Below are 26,256 nucleotides of genomic sequence, written 5' to 3'. Positions count from 1 at the left end.
TCAAATTTACTAGTGACTCTTAAGTTTAATCGAAGAGGTGAGTTCAAGAATTCAATGCATAAGACAAGTTTGTACTGCATTCCTGGGACTGTTTCCTTCATCGTCTATGAAATAACAAAACGCTAATCTATATCTACTTTATAAAGTAGAAAGTAAGGCGTATGTATGTATGTATGTTAGGAATAGAAATAAAACCGCTTGACCAATCTTGATAAAACCTGGTAGAAATGTTCCTTGGGTACTAACTTAGACCGTAGTGTATGTATTGTAGCCCTAAAACAAACTAAAGACCCTCAAAAAAAAAAAAGTTGACCGACTCTATTACAGCTTTAGTATTATATGGATCTAGGCTTTGTTTACAATGTTGACATGAGAAAAGATCGAAAGGATTTAGATCTAGATCTAATTTTAAGAACTACACTTTGCACATATAGTTTTTTACTTTGACACATGAAAATACAACATATAGTCTATTGATTTTATTGTTTAATAAAATTAACCTTCAAATTTGTGTTTCAAAAGCATTTTGACATAAGAGGAAAACTTGAAAGGATCATTAGCTTAGTTTAACATACATCTAAATCCAACCCACTAGATTAGTAAACACAAAGACCCGCAGGCCGCGGGTAATGTCAGGCTAGTATATATATAATTTTCTTCGTGGCCTAACCTCGATGAAAAAGTCATGGAAAGATAACTCTTTTATATCTGCAAGTCAGACTAGAGTTACCCCCACTTAACTTTCGCGGTGACAGAGAGCGAGACTCAGAAAAAAAAAAGGGGGGGGGGGCGTATGCTACGCCGCGGGTCGGCTCGTATGTTAAGTTATTCTTCTGTTATGTCTTATGATAACATCAAGGGCACACGACGTTTTGGCGCAGACGTTTTTGTTTTCTTTGACGCGAGCAGTTCTCACGATAATTTATAAAATACAAAACCTTTTACAATAAACATTGTTTTTTACTTACTTCTCTATTCTATACTATAGCTACTACATATAGTATACCCACCCAAAACAAAATATATTTGACGTTTTCGTGAACAGACACTGCGAACTATGGGTGACCGCCTGGTCGTGTGGTATGTAGCCTACTCGGGACATGCCTAGATCATCCCAAACCCTTCCCGGACGTCCCGACGTAAATAATAATTAATCTATTTGTTTTTGTTATTAAAAAGGGAAATAAATATTACAGTACTGAGATATATGACTGTAAATGTGGAGTTTGCTTTTTTAAAGTATCTTTTTATATTTTGCTTGTTGTGTTTGTTTGTTTGTTTTACATATTTCGGATGTTCCTTCAGAGTTGAAGATAGTTTACTTCCTAGTCCAAACCTCCCGCAGGACGACGGGGAATGGGAGCGGGCAGGGTTTGAACCCGAGACCATCGATAAATCCAAACGACAGTCCAGCGCGCAAACCGCACGAACAACTCTATGGTTGTGACTTGTGTGTGTTAATGTACGCATGTGTATGTACGCAAGAGAAAGATTAGTGCTCCCCCATCCTGAAAAAAAAAAAATCAAATCCGAGCATTGAACAAGTAATTTCAAATTTCAAGTTTTCGTGGGCAACCTCTTCGACCTATTTGCATCGCACACTTCACACACCATGTTAGCCGGTGCTGGATCCATGTCTCTGCCAGAAATAAATACAATCAACCGTTGTTCCCATCTCTCGGACAAACGAGTTAACACCCACACATACGTACCGCACACAAACACACACAAGCACAAACACTCTATGGTTGTGACATAAAATTGTCAGTGACATAAAATTGTCAGCATACCTCCCGCTGCTAACTAATAATAATAAAGAATTCTACTTGGAACTGAACAAACAGAACAGTTCCTTGTCTTCGACCTTATTACGTTTCAGCTGACAGAATAGACTTATTGACTACAAATTGCATTCATTCTTTCCTCTTCTTTTTCCTAAAAACATTTGTTACACTTAAGTCTCCCATTCCCCCCCCCCTCTGCCCCGTGCACCCATTTTTATTCCCCCCCCCCCTTATTTTACTAAAAAAAAAAATTCACAATTTTTTTTTTGTGCCATTCGTTAGATCGCTTCAAGACTCGGTGACTGGAATAGAAGGTGGGAGAATAGGGCTTGGAGGGTAAGAAACCTGTCAGAGTTAAAGCCCCTATGACGCTCATTTATGTCAGTTGTAAAGGAAAGAACACTGGCCTATATAACACCGAGCTAACATCTACATTGATAAATAGAAAACATAAAAGTTGAATGTCAAGTTTATCAGTTGGTATTTGTAGAGTTTTCAAATTACTTGGAATTACTACACACGGATAGCAGACGTTAAACTATAAATATTGATTTATATATATTGGAAGTTCACAGGATATCTAGTCTAGTAAGTATCTACGTTTAGATGTTATACATCTTGTTTAAGAAGTATAATAAGCTTATGTATTTGATAGTTATTTCTGAAACTTCCTGATGGTAATAGGTTTTAAAAAAATGTTCTTCTTTTGGTTCCTTGGCTTGCTGAGGCAAACTAATCTATCCTCGTATGACACTTTCTTAGAAGTGGCCCACTTTGTGTTTGTCCTTGTAGACAAGACAGGAGGGAGGGGCAGTAGGGGAGCGAGTGTATATGAGATGTTTTATTTCTTTATCCTTAAATCTGCCCATTATTTACGGCGTGTGTGTGTATGTGTTTGGCAAGGTGTAATGCTTAAAGTTTTGTTACTTTATAATAGTATTATATTTTACATTTGATACTAACCTTAACAACTTGTGACTATGTCCTTATAAACAATCTTACAATGAGAAAATCTTGAGGGGAGACGAGAGATGTTTTAAATATTATATATTTCTGATAGACAAGAGTGAAACTTTCATTTCAATACCATTAGGAAGTGTAAAACGTTGACAGTATCGTGGCCTGTTGAAGTCACACTGCTGCCTTTCTTTTTCTGTCTGGTTGCTGAGCATGCTATTTTTTTTTTAAATAGTAGATTTGAACTTCAACATTGGTTAAAGTGTGAGCTTTGACTTTCTTTGAATCTCACAACTCTCTCCTTTCTTCCACACGTACCCATCTCTCTCTCTCTCTCTCACTCTTTGTTCTCCCTTACTTTCTTTCTATCCTTCTTTTTGCTCTCTCTCTCTCTCGTTCATTCTCTTATAGATAGATAGATAGATAGATAGATAGATAGATAGATAGATAGATAGATAGATAGATAGATAGATAGATAGATAGATAGATAGACAGACAGACAGACAGACAGACAGACTGACAGACACACAGACAGACAGACAGACAGACAGACAGACAGACAGACAGATAGATAGATAGATAGATAGATAGATAGATAGATAGATAGATAGATAGACAGACAGACAGACAGACAGACAGATAGATAGATAGATAGATAGATAGATAGATAGATAGATAGATAGATAGATAGATAGATAGATAGATACAACCCCTCTCTAATGCTATTTCACCAATAATGAGGATACCGTAACCTAGAAATTCTAGGAAACATGCCTGTGGTGCAGAAATAGTTCAAATCGATTCCCTATAAACAAACATACACAAACATACACTCGCACATAAACGAACACAACACACACACACACACTACCTCACACTAACACATACTAACTTTATTCTGGGAATGTTTGGGCAAACTAAATTAATTCATTACATGGCGATGTCAAAGTGTTATCTTCTTGGAGTACGCTAGAAGACATGCACTTAAAGCGTATTTACAATAACATCTTGCTACTAACATGTCAATGAAGTATAAACCTCCACGTTGGATGCCGTCAAGGGCGGTGTCTTCTTGAGATATCTCTCCTACCTTTATATGGTACGATTATTAGGTTCGATTATTAGGTAAGATTATTAGGTACGATTATTAGGTACTATTATTAGGTACGATTATTAGGTACGATTATTAGGTACGATTATTAGGTACGATTCCGTCGAAGGTTTTGGGTTGTCAGTGAGTTCTCTCCTTCTAGATATGCGCTGAGTATTCTTTCAGTGCTGCATTCTGGGAAATCGGTTTGATTTCTTTTTACACTCGAGCTCATCATGTTTGTGTTGGGGAGGGGTGGGTGTTCATGTTTCCCCCCCCACCCCCCCCCACACACATTTTTTTTTTATTAGGCTACTTTTCATTTAATGGCTAACATAATCCGGCTTTCTGTGTAAGCTTTCCAAACAATGACATCGTCTAAAAATGTATTGGGAATTTTTAAAAAATAAGATTAGGAAGACGAGAGAATTGAGAGTTGTAATAACTAGAAGGCAAGTCACGGAAATGTAGTTTGGCTTAACGTGGGATCAGGGGCAAGAGACCAACTGGGATTCTAGGCAGGTGGCAGAGGATTAAGAACTAACTAAATTGGAAATGGCGCAATGACGTTTGGAAAAGGTGTTATGGCTGGTGAGAACTAACAATCTGGCAAAGTAACGAGGTCAATCTCGTGCTTTGTTCCATGAAGATCTGGAAGAATCAATAGTAAAGATGTTGCGCATAAACATGATATATCACAGTATAAGTTTATCAGAATGTGACTTCAATCTTCAAGATAGACCAAATTTAGTATTATAAGAGAGAAGAGCTTCGAATTAAATCAATTGAATTATTGTAACTTTTCCTAATTTAAAGAATATAGACATCTTGTAAAAGGTTTTCTGGAAGTACAACCTAAAAACGACCTGTAAACACAAGCAGACAGCTAGCCAGATACATTTCGGTACGGGGAAAGGATAAACTGATGGTCCTCTGAAAGACACAAAGATAAAGGCACATTCCTCGTCCCATATGCTAGGACAAGCTTGTACAAATACTCCTTCTTCCCTAGTGCTATTAGAGCATGGAACGGGTTGGCTGAGCTAGCCAGGAAAACCAGTGACTTGGCAGAATTTAGGTCATCGGTTAATATGCATGACTAAATGCATGACGCGTAGGACGTAATCATCTTCTTTTTTTTTTTTTTTTTTTTGAAGTAACGTCTGTATTATATAAGATAAGATAAGTGGGACGAAATATTTCCAGTAGTGTTCCACTAAGCTCGGCTCTCCAACATTATCGTACAACTTATTGGAAAGAAAAAAAATCGCGTTGTTATAAAATTATTTTTTTCTCCTGTTTAATTAGTGTGAATAATTTGGTCCCACATATCTCCGAAATAAACGTAAGACACGCCCCTAAGTGTATAAAATGTTAGTTTGTCTTGTTTGATTCTGTGTAGATTTGTTTACTTGAGTTCTACGTATGTAGATTTGTTTACTTGAGTTCTACGTATAGTTTTACATTTGCTATGACTGGTCTTCTAAAGACCTGTGGAAAAAAACATTCCTCCTTAGAGAGTGCAATAGTTACACGTATTTATTTGGATATAGGTCCCTCTCTTCCACAACGTGCTTCTGGCCTCGTCAATGCAGCCACGCCTTCTGTAACCTCGTAGATTCAATAGGGCTCTATTTCTTAGATCAAGACTTCAATTAACATTTTTTGACAGGCTAGTAATAGACACTCGTACACTACAAATATTCAAAAACTTGTTTAGCTTACGAGACATGAACTGGCAATAGAGTACACCTTACACCTTTGTACCTAGAGACCGGCCACGAAAGCACTCTACAATTATCTGTTATTATTATATATATATATATAACTATATCTAATATATAAAGGAGTATGTATGTATGTCCCGAATTGAAATCGAAACCGTTTGACAAATCTTAATACAACTTGTCATGAATGTTCCTTTGATCACGGCGGAGACCGAAGAGTATGTTAAATATCTCTTCCACAACAAGAAGGCCCTGAAATTTATTTTTTAAAAGCCTAAGTTTATCTCTATTGAAGAACTAAACTTTTTAACAAATCGAAGTAATTCCATTTTCATAGTATTTTGTATTAGCTATGTAAAGGAAAATGGCACTAGATCAGTGATACACAAACTAAGGCAAGCGGGCCGCGGGTCATATCCGGCTAGTATATATAGGCCTATATATATATATATATATATATATATATATATATTATAATATATTAGTGATTCTTGTTTTTAACTTTTCGTGTTTTTTTTGGAAACTCTTAACAATGTTTTTTGTTTCGATTCTGTGTTGATCAAAAGTTTATTTTTTGGTTCCCTTTTTTTTTTCTTTTTCGTAAGCTTTTTTTTTTTTCTTTACATTTTGTCTCCGTCGGTCATTTTGTTTCAAAGACTTTGCTAGCCACCTACCCCAGGCACTCAATTAACCTTCCTCTTTGATCTGGTGATTTCATTCTGTCTCATTTCACATTTATTTAATGTACGACAGCGACATAGTGTTCCACAAACCCAGAGGCGTGGTGAGGGGGGGGGCGGGCACCACACGCAGTCTATATTTCTATGTGATGTTCATGGAAAATGGGGGAGGGTCAATAAAGTACCTTGCCCAGGGCGCACGTTTTGCTCACGTTTTGCTCACTACGCCCCTGCATTAACCAAGCGGTAAAGTGAGTCTACGTCATTGGAAATTCCCCCCCCCCCCAACCCCACCTTACAAACAAACAAAAAAAACAAACAAACAAAATTAATCTTTATGTTGAAAACAACTGTCAGAACTTCAACAATAAGATTAAATCAATCTTGTTGTGACCCTTGTGTGACGTAAGCGTGATGCGTGTTGCATGTGTCAGTAGAGTGCTACCATTCGAGGCCTTGTGAATTATAAAGTATGTCAATGATTAACTGTCCAGTCTCACTAAGCTTGCAAGCGAAGTGAAAACTACAGAATGTTGAAGTAGAGGACGGATTTCACTTTTTGTTTTTCAACTACCAGGTTGATGCTTTCTTCACTAATTAGAAATTCATCACCCAGTCATACGTTGTGGCTATTGCTGTTGACGCTTTTCATTCTCATTCAATGTCTAGCTAATGAAAATGTAAGCTATTATAGTAAGAGTACTATTATTTGTAAGTCCCTCCAGAAAGGAAGATTATACATCCAATAATTTAACCTCCCGACGGAGGGCTGGGGAGGTCTAGAATCGAACCCGGATGAAACTTCGGGATCGTAAACCACTCGACCACTGTCAATCAGTGAGGGAGAGAGAAGGGGGGTGAAACATAAGACTAGGCTAACATCCATGAAAAGTCCTAAGTAGAAAATAAGATTAAGCTAAGATCGATGTAACTAGAAAATAAGATAAAGCTAAGATCGATGTAACTAGAAAATAAGATTAAGCTAAGATCGATGTAACTAGAAAATAAGATTAAGTTAAAATCGATGTAACTTGAAAATAAGATTAAGCTAAGATCGATGTAAGTAAAAAATAAGATTGAGCTAAGAACCATGTAGGTAGAAAAAAAGATTGACCTAAGATCCATGTAGGTAGAAAATAAGATTGACCTAAGATACATGTAGGTAGAAAATAAGATTTACCTAATATCCATGTAGGTAGAAAATAAGATTGACCTAAGATCCATGTAGGTAAAAAATAAGATTGACCTAAGATCCATGTAGGTAGAAAAAAAAAGATTGACCTAATATCCATGTAGGTAAAAATAAGATTGACCTAAGATCCATGTAGGTAGAAAAAAAAAGATTGACCTGAGATCCATGTAGGTAGAAAATAAGATTGACCTAGATCCATGTAGGTAGAAAATAAGATGGACCTAAGATCCATGAAGGTAGAAAAAAAAGATTGACATAAGATCCATGTAGGTAGAAAATAAGATTGACCTAAGATCCATGTAGGTAGAAAATAAGATTGACCTAAGATCCATGTAGGTAGAAAAAAAATATTGACCTAAGATCCATGTAGGTAGAAAATAAGATTGACCTAAGATCCATGTAGGTAGAAAATAAGATTGACCTAAGATCCATGTAGGTAGAAAAAAAAGATTGACCTAAGATCCATGTAGGTAGAAAATAAGATTTACCTAAGATCCATGCAGGTAGAAAAAAAAAGATTGACCTAAGATCCATGTAGGTAGAAAATAAGATTGACCTAAGATCCATGTAGGTAGAAAATAAGATTGACCTAAGATCCATGTAGGTAGAAAATAAGATTGACCTAAGATCCATGTAGGTAGAAAAAAAGATTGACCTAAGATCCATGTAGGTAAAAAATAAGATTGTTCCCTATACCCATGTATGTATAGTGTATTTGGTCATCACCAATCACAAAGAAGTTTCTATAAGTATACGTTTTTTGTAGTCTCTCCAGCGGTGGAGGGCACACGTTGTATGGGTCCGCATATTAAAAAAATATGACATCAGGTAAATTTATGGTCCACCTATTGTCTACACGCTGAGAGTGATTTCCTGACACACAAATGCACTATCCAAATATAGAGTCAGTGAGAACCACTTGTCCGTTTAGTTCAGTGATTCCCAAAGTGGTCTATATAGACCCCCAGGGGTCTATGAAGACTTCCAAGGGGTCTACGAAAGTTAAAATGGGAATTGGGGGTCTATGAGATGTGCTCGGGGGTCCACGACAAATAATCGCAATTCGGCATGTCGTGACTTTAATTCTGACAATTGGAATTTTTTCATCCACACATTTATGATTTGTACCTTAGGAAATCCTTAAAATTTTTGTCCTGCTGATTAAATGAAATATTGTTTAATTTAATTTAATAACTATATTTAAATAGTGTAGTTTTGTCTAGTTATAACTTTGACCAAAACAAATGTAGACTGTACAGCGTTAAGTATTTGAAATTGAACTTCATTACTTCCTTGTCAAATAAGCGAGTGTTAATGTGCCCTTTTTTTATGATGCTATGAAACCAATTAAGCAGGTCGATCATTTGAGATGATGCCACTCTAATAAAAAGATAAAAGTTTGCAAAACTTTCAAACACTCAAAGATAAAGTTCAGAATACACCCACAAAATCTCTCTTTGACCTGATATTGAGAAGATGATTATACCAGCCGTTGAAGAAATTGTAAAAAACTCTTAGACAAACTTTTATCATTAAAAGAATTTCATGTTTGGGTTTTGTGACCGGTGTCTTGTTTTGGAGAAGAATGCAATTCTGAAGACATGGTTGGCATTCTCTGGTGAGACTCCAAAAGGGATAATTACAATGGTTCCAATTTTAAGCGTCCGGAACATATATTTTCTCATTATAATGTGTACGGTTCTGATGTGAACAGTAATAGGTGGTCCTATTGGATAGTTTATAATAGGTTTCATCTTCCGTGTATATCGAATGAGTGCTTGTCCATTTCTCGTTTTTACAATTCACTATTAGTTTCTTCATTTCTTCCTGATAGAGTGCTATGTTCAAGTGTGTATTTGTTTTCTCACATTTGGCAAGTCAATCAGCCTTCTATTTCTTCTATTTCAACATTGGAGAATAGTGATCTTGCTGTTATTGTGCTTTACAAGGTCACACAATATGTTTTGTACAAAATCTTTTGGATGTTCCTTCAGATTATGTGGATAATTACATCCAATCCCAAATATTCCGACGGGAGATGCGAGCAGGCAAGGTGACAACCGAACGTCAGTCCAGGCATCATGAGTTGTTTTATTTAGGAGGCATCAGAGTTTGTCAAGCCTGGAAGGACTGTTTTTAGATTAGTCACGAAAAAAATGTAACTGTTTGGTGAACTTGGCTGATTCGCTAGCATGGTAGCTGTTAGATTCAGTGCTCCTATTTCTTCTCTGTGGTTCTCATAGAGCGCTCATTAGTTACAATGAACTTAATTTTTAAATTATTTTTTCTCCATTTGGCCGTTAAATGAGTATTCATCTCCTCCGTTTGTGGAGGTTTTCTGAGAACCATCCATGCAAACTCTGACTTATCGGTTGTTAGGGCGATGGATTTGTAGAAGAGTTCACTAAATTCTTAAGCTCTGTTGGAATATAGTCAAATATTTCTTTCTTCTTATGTAAGTCTTTGCAAACGACATATTTCTCTATACAGCTGGCTGAATCAACCTTGTCTGGTAATAATTTTTTTATTCAAATTATTATGGCTCAAGAAATCCACGAAGAACTGTTCTTTGTGAAAACTTTTACCGTGATACTTTAGGCACATTAATCTTTAATGTTTTGAAGAACTACTTCATAAAACAACAAATCCGTATTTGAAAAATAATCTCTGTAGCAACGGATGGTGAGCTTGCAAGCCTTGAAAAACAAATGTTCCAATGTGTTTAGTAATTGTATGCTGTACGTGTTAACTATTAAATTATGGGTTGAAATTTGAATTTTGTTAATAAATTTATATAAAAAATAGATTCAACTTAAAATGTAGTTTTAAATTACTTTTTCACTCCTCGTGTCACTGGTTAGATATTATTTTAAACAAAATGTGTAATTTGAAATTGATAAATTTTCAAAAATTCAATATAACTTAAGCAGGGGGTCTACGGAAAACCAGAAAACATGGCAAGGGGTCTACGAGACAAAAAAGTTTGGGAACCACTGGTTTAGTTCTTCAGACAACACTGACATAGATTGTCATTCTGAGACACGAGCTACACATATCTAAACAATTACCATATATCTCATTAGTCTTACATGCATAGCATAGTAAGTTTTTATTTTAAGTAATGACAAGGTTTTATACCTTAGCCCCTAGCCATGCAATGCGGGGGACTTTGTAGTCTAAGTTTATTTTGTATAATCTTTAGAGTCAATATTACAATTTCTTAAGACTCACTGACCTATAGAAGACAAGTTTACTAATGGTTTGAGTCATAGTAAGTAGGCCACACACACACCCTTTTTTTTATTTTTCTTGTTAATTGATAATTTTCATAATTCGGTCACTTAACAATAATATTTCAGACATTGATAAATGATACTGTACAAAACTGTTCACAAAACTTTCAAGATATCTGACATGTTTTAGCTCGTCATGTATGGAAGTAAGACTTGAACTCTGAGATGTATGGCTGAGAGGAATAAACTGCTTGGCCACCTATCAAGGGAGTTCGGGTTCCACCCCTACCCCAACTGGTTAACAAAAGAGACTGAACCATTGCGCACTGAGTATATCGTATAACAATAAAAAAATACGCTCTACATACGCAATTTTTTTTAAAGTAGAAAAAAGGTAAAAAATTTCAGGTAACGTTCTAGCTTATCAGAGCTGGAGTGACCTATAGGCACAACATAATAGATTAGGGATCCCAATTGTTGTGAATGCCCCCCTCCCCCCCCCAAAAAAAAATTGCTTTGAAGAACAAGCAATATAATCAATTGCCTCATGTTGATTACAACGGACCCGATATCTCAAATAGATTAGGACCTTATCATTCGTAAATCCAGACCTGTATGAATTACAGACTTTCATTTAAAAGAAGATAATTATGTCCTACACGTACCCATGTGTTAGTCTTGTCTCAAGTCTGCTAAGTTATTGGTCTTCCACTGGCAATCTGCTTCATTCTATCACTAATGACATTAGGGAAGAAGGAGCACTTGTAGGAATGTGAAAACTTATGCAAATATATCAAACTACAGTAAGCTCATTTTTATGTTGTTTGTAATATAACAAAATAATTCAAATAAACGTTCCTAGTGTGGATTCGTTTGCAGTTTTGAATTTAGCCCATGGGATAGACGCACACAATCAAACAGTCATAACACGTCGACACGCTTGAATGGTTTACGAACATACTATAGCCTAAAAATATCATGTGTGTCAAGTCAAAAAAAAAAAGCCTAATTGCTATTTCATTAATTTATAAATTGGTGGGCATTTGAAAACATTCACGTGTAATTTGAAACTTAAGTGTTGCTGGAAAGATCTACATTTAGAGGAAACTCTTCTCTATATTTTTATCGCAAGGAATTTTGAGTTACGCCGAATAAAATGATCATTATTCCAGTGACCAAACTATATATATAGCTTGGTATAATGTCATCCAGTGGCGTCACTAGGGTCGGTGTCACACTGTGTAACTCGCATCTCCCCCCCCCTCGTAACTCTGCTGATGTTATTGACTAAGACTAAGGCTGCTTAATTGATCCTAATTTAAATGTGTCAGACGCTCTTTAGAATTAATAACAATAACATTCCATTAAAAAAACAGCTGGCACAGTACAAAATGGAAATCGTTGAGTGAATACAGTACACCGATATGTTCATCGTTCACGTTCTCTGGATAAGAAGCAGTCCGCTTCGTATATCTTATCTTATAAAATGCAGACGTTACTTCAAAAATACAAGATGATCACGTTCGATGTGTGTTCCCACTCCCAGACGACTTGATGTAGTTTTTGGAGCTTCTCAAATTGTACCGACTGAGATAGGGGCGCATTGTTTGAAAAAGTTCTTCCAGGTTGTTGTTCTTTTGGCGCTCTTTTTATAAGACAGCCTGCTCAAGAGTTTGAATCACACGTTACCTTGACAACAAGTTATTGCATTTGTTTTAGCAAATTTCGTATAGCGTCACACTAAAGATTAACCAACATGTTCTTTGGGCAATTTAAAATTGTTCAGTTCATACAAAAGGAATAGCCGCTGTGTGACTTTCTTAATAGGTTTTCAAGATGGTCTTCCCACGAAAGCCTGTAGTCTACAATGACACCCAGGTATCTGTAAGAGTTATTTTGTGGAATTTTTGTATGTTTTGTTTTGTTTTATGTAACTGTGGCTGAGAGGTTGTGTTCTACCGTATGATGTCCATTTTACTGACTGTATATTTTTTTGGAATCTTGTGAATTTTTAGATAGAGCACTATGACTAGTGTCTGTTCTTAATTTATTGTTGGGGTAGATACTTACTTTGCAATGCTTTAAGTTTAAATACAACTTGACATAGTTATATGTAATATCTAAATTATACAACAGCAGCTTCTGTTTTAAAGATGAAAAAATGAACTTTAAATACCAGAATATTAAAGTACATTTTGATATAACTATTACAAAGTATCAAATGAGGATTATGGGAACTCGAGTATAGAAAATAATTTCACGTTTATTCTCCATTTCATTACACCGCTAATTTTAGTTGAGTTGGTCAATCATTTAACCCTTAAAGTGCTTAGCTGTTTTACAATGAGCTCATACAAAATGGAATTACAATTCTGATGTTTAAAGGTTAAACTACCACGCGCGTGTTAAGGGTTAATTAACAAAATGTGAATATGTATTTTAGTGCTATACTTGTGTGTACTTTAAACTAATACAGATGATGTTGAGTGCAGTGCTATACTTGTGTGTACTTTAAACTAATACAGATGATGTTGAGTGCAGTGCTATACTTGTGTGTACTTTAAACTAATACAGATGATGTTGAGTGCTATTTTCTCTTCGACCAATTCTTCTATCTCCTAATGCTACAATACAGTATGCAGTGTAGGTGCTAGGGTTCAAGCCTCTCTAGACATCGCGTTAACTTCTTTAGTTCTTTTCATTCCAAACTCTGTATACATTTTTCTTTATCTAATCATCAATCAACTAAAAAAAGAAGATTTTTTTTTGTTGTTCATCAAAAGTTGTTTTGGTACCAAAATAGTATCTCATAAAATTCAGCAGACCATTGTGGAACTATCGTTACTTATAAAGAGTGAACAAAACGAAAAAAAAAAAAAACAGACGTAGGACAGTTTTATAGTTACAATCTATCACCTCGATTATCTTAAAATTTTATTGTTTTTTTTTGTTTTGTTTTTTTTTTTTTTGTTGTTGTTTTTAGTTTTATTGTTTGTTGGCTTCCCTCTCTGATCCTGTTATTTCGTCAGTTACAATCATGACATTTTTTTTATATCTTAAGTAATCAATAACATGGTAACATTACAGTGTTTCTCAAAATTACACCAGTAATGCCCCTTGGAGTATTAAGATATATTCGCATCCCCCTTTCGCACCAATCCCTTTTGTATTGCCGGTCATTGACTGACGGCACCAACCTGCTGGTAGACAACTTAACCGCTGTAGGCGTAATGTATCTTAACTAATAAAACTTCAAATAACTTGAATAACTTCCTTGTGAACAAGACTTTTTATATTATAATATAGCCAAAATCAAGTTAATATGAGATATAAAAAAACTTTACTAGACTTTAGTAATACTATTTTAAACAAGATCTAACTCACTACAGTAACACAACCTTTCCGGCTCATGTTCTTGGAGTCGTCTCCCCTCACTAACTCTATGTCTCTAACTCTATGTCTCTAACTCTATGTCTCTAACTCTATGTCTCTAACTCTATGTCTCTAGCTCTACGTCTCTAACTCTATGTCTCTAACTCTATGTCTCTAACTCTATGTCTCTAACTCTATGGCTCTAACTCTATGTCTCTAACTCTATGTCTCTAACTCTGTCTCTAACTCTATGTCTCTAACTCTATGTCTCTAACTCTATGTCTCTAACTCTATGGCTCTAACTCTATGGCTCTAACTCTATGGCTCTATGTCTACTAGCCTAGTTCCAAGTCTCTACTATGATTAATAATTTATTTGCAAATATCTATTTGTTAGATTTACCGTATGTTAGAAGACCATTCTTTCTTCCTTATGGTGAAATGTCGAGACTTTATTTCTTGTCTCTGGATGATGAATCGTCTAAGACACACATTAGTGCTATCGGCGCTCTATGAATAAAACTTATTTGTTGATTTAGATAGAAATACAGTATGGTTTATAATTTATTGCGTTTCAGACTTAATGTTTTGTTTTTCTGTTTCATTTGGAACCACCATATTCACTTTGCGTAGGGCCCCCTATTCGCTTAGCCTAGGGCCTCCAATTACTTTCAATTAAGGGCGGCCCTATTCCGCGGAACACGGTTTGGAAAGCAAGCAGTTACAAGATTATCTAATAATAATATTACGAGGTGGTGACCACTGGCCTTACAGACAGGTTTGAAGCACTGTACATACCTAGGAAGATCATTGTTATTTCTACATATATGCAGGCATTAGATCATCAGAGGACTATAGTGAGCTTTGTTTCCTTTTAATTAATCTCGAACTTGGCAGTGCCAGAATGAATACTAGTTCATTTTTTACAATAATATCTTTCTTATCCTTTAGAAATTTCATTTCACAATAGCGCAAAAAAAATAGTTAATAAGGCTTAAAGGATTAACAACTTTTGACTCTTCAATAAACCGCTTTATGTTTTAGATGCAACATTACTAGTAAAAAAATTCTTAAAGTTCAAATAACTAAGGAGTTATGGATAATTTAATGAACTTACTGAGAAATTAAACTTTAAAAAAAATTTCATTGGTATGACTGTATAACACCCCGATGGGGTGGCAGTATAACGCCCTGGTGTCAAGGCAATATAACGCCCATAAAAATATTTGGTAACTCTTTGACAGGAATAAATATTTCCACGCCTTTCATCTACACGTACACATGACCTCATTCTGTAACTCGCTGAATGAAACAGAAAAGTCTACACATTGAACAAGCGACTCCACGAATTCACAGTTTAGTTGGAAAGGGTTAAAAAAACAACAACACTATCTCCCTGGAAAATGTATATAACTGAATCCAATTTCATTAAAAAGCTTACATTAACAGTTTGTCTGTCTGGCAAAAATTTTGAACACATAATTTCTCCCACACCTATTCTCAGATCAAGTTAAAAAATTGTACAATTATATTTACTGCCCCTAACAATACGCGAATCAATATCAAATTAGTCAATTAATTACTGGTAATTAATTATTTTTGTTTAATACCGGTACCAAAAAGAGAAATCAATTCTTCATTATTAATCGAAATGGCTAAATATGTGGGGTTTTGTCACACCTTATTTCTCTGACTCCCATTCTCGGATCAGGTTGAAACTACCCAATTATTTATTGCACCTAACAAAACATTAATAAATTAAAAATTAACCAATTAGAAAATTAATTATTGGTAACTAATAATTTTGTTTGAAATAAAAGGGAAATTAATTCTACATAGTTGGATAAGCTTTCCTTTTTTAAAAAAGGATTTTCATATTTTGCTTGTTTTAGAATTGGCTTGAGATTTCTTACAAAGGCCGCAGGGATGCACTTTTGGGTTTGAAATAAAAGCTACAAATCAAAACTGTGTTCAATGTAGAACAAAAGTGGGACGTGTGGATTAGAGGTGAATTAGAGGTTGTAAACCGTTTTGGCTACCTACGAGTTGGCTCGAGTTCCACACCCAACTTGAGCTGCGTTGTGATATACTGGGTGCCTAAAGGCAGCACGGAAAACCTTCTCCCAGACACCCCCTTCCCAATTGATCAACAAAAAAGCTTGGACAATGTCGCACTAAGCATGCTATAAGCCTGAAAGTTGCGCTATATTACAGCAATACCATAAAAATAAATGTGTAGGTCACAATTAGGTTAGTGTAACCTTAATCTTTGAACTCAAAGAACAGCTTTGTCAATATTATAATAAGCTTGAAACGAAAGATTTGTATTGCCCTATAGAAGGCACCTAGGGTTCCTCGTGGGTTCCTTTGGAACTAGATAGGCTAAAAACGAGAGCTAGCAGGCCCCTATCCATGTTACCCTCAATTGGGGTGGTGATGGAACAGACAATCTGGTAACCCAGTCCAAAATGTCCGCCACGCCGTTCCACACAGGGGAGCCGTGAGAGCTGGTCGCTGGCGGTCCCTACACAGTTCTTGTGGGTGGGGGGGGGGTTACAGTATAGAATTATGAGGAAATTCCCACGTACCTAACTCAGCCTTCGGCCTCTAGTACATCTACATAGTGGTTCCTTTTAAGTTGATTGTGCATTATGCAAATGTCACGGACGGTCCGAATAGCTTTATGGTTAACGATATTGTTGAGAGTGGAGAGCTCTTGGCCACATCATAGGAACAATTTTGAAAAGTACCTCCCAAAAAAAAAATTAAGCTTGTCTTTTGTCATAAAAATTTAAAGAACCATTACAATCTATGTTATTTTTTAGCGCGCTAACTTCCCCTGTATTCGATTTTTTTTTCGTCTATTTTTAGTACTACTGACATTCTCTACTGTTATTTTATCTCTCACAGCCTGTAGAAATAATAAAACTTTGTCTGATACGAACTGTTTGGTAGAGTTCATAGATTTATCGAGTTCACTTCCTGGAATGAATCACACAAAACCTTGCCCACCTCATCCCCTTCTACTCGAATAAAAAAAAAAGTAAACTTTTAATTTTGAGAGGCGTTATTTTTTGTGTGTGTGCCAGGCGTGTGGAATGCACTTCAAACTGTCGCCCTGAGTTTCAACCCTGCCCGCTGTCATCTCCTGCAGTCCTTCAAAGTGTAAGGGTTAAAGCTGCGAAGGGACGGTCACAAACTGAACATCTTTAAGGAGAATTATTTAGCTTGAACTCCCTTTTCTTAAATTAGAGAATAGACCCCTACGAATTGGGTCAAAGAGCGTAACCTTAACTCTTTCTCTCCTAACTGACGATATCAGCGTTGATTCCGCCAGAATGTGGTAAATAATTACGGAGAGAAAGAGTTAATGCGCGAAAAGTCAGTGTATGTGTGCCAGAACGTGATAGTATAAGGATCCATGTTTCAGTCAGCGGCGTAGCGACCGATGTGTGAAGAAGTTCATGACGCCCGCATCCATGACCAATTCTAGTAAATAAATAACATACCCGGCTATAACCTTCACAACCTTCATCTACCCCTTAGTCTGTTAAACCGTTAAGGGGCGCCACACATGATCTGTCCACCGTCCCACTCCATTCCTCTCTGTCTTTTGCCTTGGATGACAGGCTCGTCCATTCTTTTGCCTTGGAGGACAGGCTCGTCCATTCTTTTGCCTTGGATGACAGACTCGTCCATTCTTTTGCCTTGGAGGACAGGCTCGTCCATTCTTTTGCCTTGGATGACAGGCTCGTCCATTCTTTTGCCTTGGATGACAGGCTCGTCCATTCTTTTGCCTTGGAGGACAGGCTCGTCCATTCTTTTGCCTTGGATGACAGGCTCGTCCATTCTTTTGCCTTGGAGGACAGGCTCGTCCATTCTTTTGCCTTGGATGACAGGCTCGTCCATTCTTTTGCGTTGTCTGCCTCTTCTTTTTTTTTCTGGCACATTCTTTGTGTGTCCTGAGAACCTTATGATACGGCCATAAAGTTTCAGTTCTGTGTTTTTTTTTCAACAGTGGGTAGTACCTATATATAAATAGAAATCGACTGATAACAAATTGATGGACACAGAGCTGTATGTTCAACTCTACAATTCTCCAATGAAACTGTTTAGGAGATGTAGATGCGTGCAATGGATAATGATTTCATAAAACATTTAGTTATTAATATTTAAAAAAAACAACAATAGTCGTTTCTACATTTAGGAAGTCGTCCAAGTATCGATTGGATTGACATTATTTCTTGAAAGAAGTCATAAAACCGATTTTAGTGTGAAGACCTTATTACTTGTAAAAGATGCTACATGTATTAATCGGAGACCATTTGTTATAGAAGGCCTTAATACTGACCAGCCACGTCACTACCTCGCATCAATAGCTTTCTTTAAAATATATATATGTACTGATACATGGATATGTCACACTGAAAATACTGAAAAATAGGGGCAGCTGTAGAACAGGGCCACTATCATAATCTTGACCCCCGGGTCTACGGTACTTGGTTCTTGTATCGCTCTACATTCATGAATGGTACCCTTTTGAAACAAAATTTGTTCATAGCAGCTTTTCATAACTTGTTTGCAATTATTTTTAACAGTTGACTCTGCTACAAGGAATAACATGGTTTTGTAAATAGCCCAGTGTGTGGAGCCTGCATATGTGGATGTCTGTCTATATCAAATAAGTTCTTTCTTTGTTGCTTCTAGTTCATTGGAAGTCAGCGGAGCGAGTTCACATTCTGAACTTCGGTAATGAATGGCTTGAGTTTGTAGATGTTTGAAGATGATGAATAGGCACAGTTTGTATTTATTGTGCTATTGTTGTGTGCCTGTATGTTTGTAGTGTACAGAATGTTAGACAATGCTTAGCAAGGTATGTACAGATGTAACATGGGATTGTGTATTTGTTGTATTGTGAAGATTTTTTAAAAACATTTTATTATCGCAATGTTGGATCTCAACATCATCTCCGATCTACTTCTCTCTCTCTCTCTCTCTCTCTCTCTCTTAGTATCTTTCTATTTCTTTCTCTCACTCACCTCTTTTATGTTTAGTTCTCAATGTCTCTGTCTATTTCTCTCTCTCTTTCTAATACTCTCTCTCTCTCTCTCTCTCTCTATATATATATATATATATATATATATATATATATATATAGAGAGAGAGAGAGAGAGAGAGAGAAAGAGAGGGAGAGAGAGGCGCCTGGAGTAAGCTGGTTGGTGGCCTATGGATTGGATATGTGTGTGTGTGTGTGTGCAGCTGTTGGGAAGATCAAACATCTGAATGGTCCTACATCGAAGACTGAATATTTATTTTAATATTTAACTGTTAGAATAACAGTATAATATGAATACAATTTAATCAAACATATTGTCTAATGACAAATCTGAAAGATGGTTTTAGCAGTAGGATAATTCATGCAGAACTTTGCTCAACGCATGTAGATGTGTTTTCATCATGGGATATGTACAACCAATGCTCTTAACGTTGAAAGAAGTAGCAAGAGTTATGCCCCTGTCGTAAATCTGGATCGTCATTTAGGAATTTCTAAGCAATCAGCTAGTCCAAACCTTTGCAGGCGTTTAACTTAGTTGATACAAAACTCTTGAATAAAGCTTGAATAAAAAAATCTTTAACCAAGTAAACTTTAACTTTTGAGGAAAAATATAAACAGCTTTTAATTTTAATGTATTTTAATGTGGAAACACAAATAAATTACAATATATCGAACGATTTTTTAAAATTATGTTTCAATTCACTTTAAAAACTACAAATAATCGCAAATCGTTCTGTCTCGTGACTCCGACTTCAGCTCCCAGTCATCATTCGTTAACCCTTTTTTATGCACTCGTCTGCATCAATCCAATTCAAAGGTTACGTCTAATATTTCGACTCAGGACCGGACACAACAGAATGCGACAACACATGTACCGGAAGCTCAAAATTGGAACCAGTGAAATCTGCCCATGTGGAGTATCATCAGAGAATGCCGACCACGTCCTCCAAAACTGATCTCTTTACCAAGAGGCCCGTATAAGACACTGGCCCCAAAACACCCCAATAGAGAGAAAACTATATGGAGAGCTCCCTGATTTGGAAACCACTGCGCAGTTCATCTCATGTATTGGGCTAGTCATCTGAACACTCCAAAATAACAATGAGAACGAGGAAGAAGAAAAAAGAAGAAGTTACATCAGAATACATCAGCTAGTAGAAACACGTTCACACCCTCCATTACAAGTTTCATAATAACTCCAATTTATTTTCGATGACTTAGTAGAGTTTAAGTCTCTTAGTCACATACACGACTAGATTGACACAGGGATACGCGTAGGGCGGAGCTATCTTCAGTTAAAAGAAGAGACGTCTCTTATTTTTCTAAGTTAATTAAGAAAACAGTGCTAATTAATATATGACAACCTCTCTGTTCATTCCAGACAGGAACTCGTTCTCGGTGTAGATCTACCTGTCAAGCAAAACAACACACTTCTGTGCTGAGGAGAGATACACCTGCATATTTTAAGATCACACATTGGTTCCGCATCAGCGCTCAACGTCAAACACATCAGAAGAATGAAGCACAGCCGAAGAATCAAAGATATTGATTTGTAATCGATTCAATTGTTTTGTTTCACCAATCAATTAGAGTCAGCCCTTTCTTTTCAAGCTGTCCCAACACCATGTCTCAAAATTCGTCAGGAACTAATTTGGTAAGTTTCTTAGATTTTCTTTCATTTGTTTTTATAAACATTCCAAATTTTCTTCTGTAATTGTTAAGTGTACTTTAATATGCCTAGTCAGTGTCGCCTAAAATCTTTTGATTGTTTTTCTAACATAATTAATTTCATATTCCCTCCGCTTGTTAATCGGTCACACATGCTTATAACTTGTTAATAGTCTTGGAAAAAACTGTTAAACATACTTATAACTTGTTGATATCTTATCTTATATAATACAGTCGTTACTTCAAAAAAGAAGTCTTAGAAGAACTGTCAAACGTAGCCTACATATAATTAGCTGGAACTGATACGAAAGACTCAAATGTAGATCTGAATTTAAGTTCTCCCCTATGATAGGCTAGGATTCGCGATGGCTGAGTGGTAAAGTGCTTGGCTTCTGAACCGCTGGTCCCGGTTTCGAATCTTGGGATTTGGGGATCTTTACGGCGCCTCTGAGTCCACCCAGCTTCAATGAGCACCAGACGTTAGTTGTGGAATATAAAGGCTTTGTTCGTTGTTCTGGCTACATGACACCCTTGTTAACCATGGGCCACCGAAACAGATAATTTGCCCTATAGATCGCAATGTCTGAAAGGGAAACTTTGTAACTTTTTCTAAAATATGCTACCGTTAGTTTAGGTTATTTAATGTGTGCTTCTGATTCTTCTTCTGGAGTGTATTTGTCTTTTCTCGAAAAGAAATAGTTTAATAATAGTAATGCAGTTATACTTATTTTCAACAAAGTAGAACTACCTGGTAAATCTTTATTAATCCTGTAAATAAACACCTTTCCTCGTTGAGTTGCCTCCCTTAGATTTAATATATTCATTATCGAAACACATCGTTCGTTGTTTTGTTGTTTTGTTTTTTCTTTACGACCTTCCCGAGGCCCCATCCTAATCAGATGCCATCAATCTTTGCTACCATCTGTGTACAAGTGCAGACGCAGGCAATTCAAATAAAGTAGATGTGTTCTTCGTCACCAAATACTCAGTCTAGTTGTCAAAAGTAAACATTTGCATAAGAGAGCACGCAATACCTACACGGCACGCGCCCATATATTATATCTGTCTGAATTGTGTCTGTAAACACAAGCGCCTAAGTGTTGAATACGCACTTGCTCCCAAATATATACACTGTAATAATTTAGATTACTGACGCATGGACTTTGCATGTATATGGAAAATATGCATTGTCTACGTTTTTTTTTCAATACAATACGCAAATAATAGATCCTAATGATATTGTTGTACTGAACTCGGGATCCTATAAGCCGAACAAAGTTGAATATGCTACTCTAGTCCTTATTGTCAAATGAACTTTGCTTAACTCTTTCTCTCCGTAATTATTTACCACATTATGGTGGAATCAACGTTGGTATCTTCATTTAGGAGAGAAAGAGTTTTAAAAAATCATACTTTTGATCAGATTGAGTTTTATATGCATGTCTATTGTTACCAAATTATTTTTAAACGCCTGAGATTTATAATCCTTCTTTCGTCATTTATTCTGTAACGATACAATGCACTATTAATCATTGTCTACTACATCTACCAGCAGATATTTACGCTGCTCATAATGTGTTTATGTATTTTGTATATGTGGATTGTTGTACTAAATTGTGATGTGTAGCCACGTGACCGATACTGTACTGAGGACTGAATATAAGACTTGATGAGGTCCTAAGCTACTTGAGATATGGGGCCCCTTATACATCCAATTCCCCACTGGCAACTCCCGCGTCATAATCAGCATCATGTCATTTTTCTATTTGCTTTTTTGTTTTTCAAAATGATTGTGAAATATCACTAGAATTTTTGGGGCTGGTGTCCCTTCCCAAACTTTTTCTTTAACTCTTTCTCTCCTATTAAACGATATCATCGTTGATTAGACCCCCATTAAATTATTTTTTGTTGTTTTTTTTTTTACTAACATTAATTTGTGTTATATATAAACCAAATAAAATATTTTCTGATAACAAAAGTTGTAGAAGTTTAACCATAACAGGGAAATGAACTACAAATAAACAAAATGAATAATTCGGGTTTCGGAGAGAGAGAGTTAACGGAATAATTCGCACATTTTGATCAATAAGCGGAGGAATTTGTTTACTTTTCTAGAGAGATTAATTGACGTCTTTGCCTACTAGTTAAATATTCCAGTAGTTCGTGGAACACCTATTCAAGCCTCGCGATACACTAATAGTTCCGCGGAACACAGTTTGGGAAACTCTGCTATAGATTATGTTGCCTATAGGTAACTCCGGCACTGACTGTCCTCTACTTTAATCTTTCAACTCGAAGACAAGCCTTATATATCTTTTATTAATATAAGCTACTCTGTCTGTCTGGTACACATTTTGAACAGACACACTCGGATCAAGTTAAGACTTTTCAAAATATTTCTTTTACATAACAAAACATTAAACAATAAAAAAAAAATTAACCAATTAGTCAAGTAACTATTGGTAATTAATTATTATGTTTGATATCGAAGAAGGGAAATAAATTCTACATTTTTTATATATATGTGTGTGAATAAATGTAGAGTTCTTCCTCTAAAAAAAACTTTTTGTTTTTTTCAAGTATTTTTTACCCTCTTACATATGTGGTTAGTTCTAATAGTTCTTTCTTGTAGCACGAGTAGTTAATAATTTTTACATAAGAATTTTCACTGTATTCTTTCGGTAATTGGATCACACCATTCTCCTTGTGCCAAAACGTTGAAAGCACAATACGATATCACGTTCCAGTCTGGTGACTTATGACAGATACTTCCTTGTGTCGGCCAGATCTCGCAATTGTTTCAAAATGACCTTATAATATTTATCTTCTTTAGGTGTGTGAGAAGGAGGAAGAGGTATAGATTATATTTGTTAGCCTTGGACAGGTCTATGACAATACCAATAATAGGCCTATATAATAACAACTAGTCACAAGCTAATTCTCTTCACAGTACACCTCGATTTTCACTTGATTTATACTTTAATCTGGAGGCGCGGTGGTTGAGTGGAAAAGCACTTGGCTTCCGAAACTGAGGTCCCTGGTGAAGACTGGGTTTTATAACTTCGGGAACTTTAGGGCGCCTCTGAGTCCAACCAGCTCTACTACGTACCTGATATTATTTGAGGAAAAGTAAAGGCGGTTGGTCGTCTGCTCGATGTGGGCCACACGGGAGCGTTACTTTGACTTTATGCTTCAATCTAATGGCAATATGTCTTCGATTCCGAAAATTAAGGATGAGTGCAGTGTATCACATGACTACCCAAACCCAGTTGCGACCAGCTTATTTTTCCGCAACTCATGCAGACAAAGCTTTTGTCCGCCGATCGCAGGCTGTCTTTTCTTGTCGTCTTCTGCGCCTGTCTTCAATAATGGCTTTCCTTTGGGTCTCAAATGTGTGTCCCGCAGCCTTTGTGAGAGTTCCCAAACTATCTCTTTAGAGGCCATCTGCTGCCGGATACTTCAATACTGAAATGTATATACTAAAACAACTACAAAGTTTGTGCACATAACACTTGAGAAAGTCTTAAATCTAGCACAGTTTAACAAAGGTTACTCACTAACTTAACCCCGTCCTGTACGTAGTATGTGCTTCAGCATTTGTCACGACGGTCCCGAGTTCGAAGCCTGCCCGCTTGCATGTCCGCCCTCTTGCAGGTGTTCAGCTAGGACGTTCTAGTCTCCATTTCGGAAGGAACATATGGAACTTTGGTCAATAAAAGTAGGCCTACAGTTTGTAACTGACCTATCTGCTTCACGTGACATTGTGTCCTTCCGCTTTTTCTTCTCACTTTTTTTTAAATTATTGTACTTATTAATAGATAACAGCTTTAAAAAGGAGTTCCCTAAATAAAATAATAAATAAAAAAAAAAACGCCTGGAATATTTAATTCAAAAAGCAAAACGATTTCCTTTCAGAAGGAAAAAAAAAAGTAGCCGTTGAATGGCAGTTGCAACCAGAACTTTAAAGGCTGCAAAATAACATGAAATGGAATTTTCAATATCTTTTCCATTTTTTGAGAGTCGTGCGGACGGACTGACAGACGAACCAATCACAAGTTAATCACATCACAACTAATATCGGCTTATGGTGGGCCGCAAAAAAAAAAAAAAGAGAATAGGTCATAAAGATTTTGGTGATAAATTAGGGGAGGTAATTTACTTATATTGAATAACATCACATTATTTATAGTACACTCCCTTTACCGGTTTATTTGTGTATGTATGTCTGCGTATTTTCTTTGAATGCTTTACTTTTAGATCTAGATATCATCTAGAATCTAGATATAAATCTGAGTGATCTAGTCTAGATTATAGATATATAGATATATATAGCCTTTAGAGAGTCTAGAATCTAGATCTAATATTCCTATTTAAGATTGACCGTTTCTGTCAAAGTCAAAACTGAAAGGTATTCATAATTCAGTCTGTTGTTGATGTAACATGATGATCAAAATCATGATGGATTGATGGTGTCATGTTTAAGTTAGTTTAACTGGGGCTTTAACTTTAGCCCACTTTAGACTTAGAATCTAGTCTTTAGGAAATGATTTTACAGAGGGTACTGAACTTGTAGACAGTAGTGAGTAGATGCTTATTATAGTTTTGTAGAGGATTTGTTGCCGTTATTCCAGTTAAATTATCATTTCTGGACATAAATTCCTACTATTACTGAAGTATTAGGAGTATTTGTATTCTGAAGAAAGGGTTGTCCAAAAAAAAAAAAGAAAAAAAGCTGGCTGGACAATTAGAAAGAATGGACAGGCCTCTCCCTTACTAATTCTGCTTAGAATAGCTGCTGATTATTAAGAGCAGAGGGATATGGTTAAACAAACTGTCAGAGCACTTTTATAAAGATAGTCAAGGGACAGAGGATGTACAATTATATTCAGTTTCTTTATTGGATTAAATAGGGATGATTTTTAATATTTCATTATATTATTAAATCTTTGATACACTGCAAGTTTGCATGAAATAAGCTCTTTAACATGATCTAACCATAGTTTTAGTCATCTTTACCATTTTGCTAATATATTGTGTTCTGTACTTCAGTCAAGACAAGATAGCTTTGGAGTCTCAGCAACAGTAACAGCCGCTTCAGCCTTTGGAGATGACCTTGCGGATATTTCCTACTCAATTCCAGAACTCTCCCAATATAAGGAGGACAAGAGCAAAAAGCATGGCAAACATAAAGAAGAAGCTTTCATTAAAACTATATACCTCAACATTGACAGACAGGTGAGTTCCTGTGGCATAGAAACAGAGATAGTTTGACAGGAAGCATGAAGATAATCAAAGCTAATAAAAGAGAAAGTACAAATGATATCTGGGAAAATTATGCACTCAGAAAACTTAACCCAGCACAAGCCTCCTTTATAGGTAGCCTAGCAGTTTATGCCAAACATTCCAGGGGAAGGGGTATCTAGGAGAAGGTTTCTCTGTGCTGCCTTTAGGCGCTCAGTAAACACAACTCTGCCCGAGTCGGGTGTCGAACCTTGAGC

The 26,256-nt window shown here is 36.2% G+C and overlaps 1 protein-coding gene across 1 annotated transcript in view; it reads left to right on the top strand.

Moving 5' to 3' along the window:
* Positions 1-2,114: 2,114 nt before the first annotated feature.
* Positions 2,115-26,256, top strand: part of LOC106061713 (myosin-VIIa-like) — a 45,749-nt gene continuing 21,607 nt past the window's right edge. Inside the window, exons 1-3 of the mRNA XM_056013050.1 lie at positions 2,115-2,372; positions 20,472-20,744; positions 25,808-25,993. Of these exons, the coding sequence (XP_055869025.1) occupies positions 20,715-20,744; positions 25,808-25,993 (216 nt within the window). The 5' untranslated portion in view covers positions 2,115-2,372; positions 20,472-20,714. The remainder of the gene's footprint in view (positions 2,373-20,471; positions 20,745-25,807; positions 25,994-26,256) is intronic.

This window comes from Biomphalaria glabrata, chromosome 15 (genome assembly GCF_947242115.1).
Source record: "Biomphalaria glabrata chromosome 15, xgBioGlab47.1, whole genome shotgun sequence".
In the NCBI taxonomy this organism is placed as follows: domain Eukaryota; kingdom Metazoa; phylum Mollusca; class Gastropoda; family Planorbidae; genus Biomphalaria; species Biomphalaria glabrata.
This window is presented reverse-complemented; position numbering and strand designations above follow the sequence as displayed.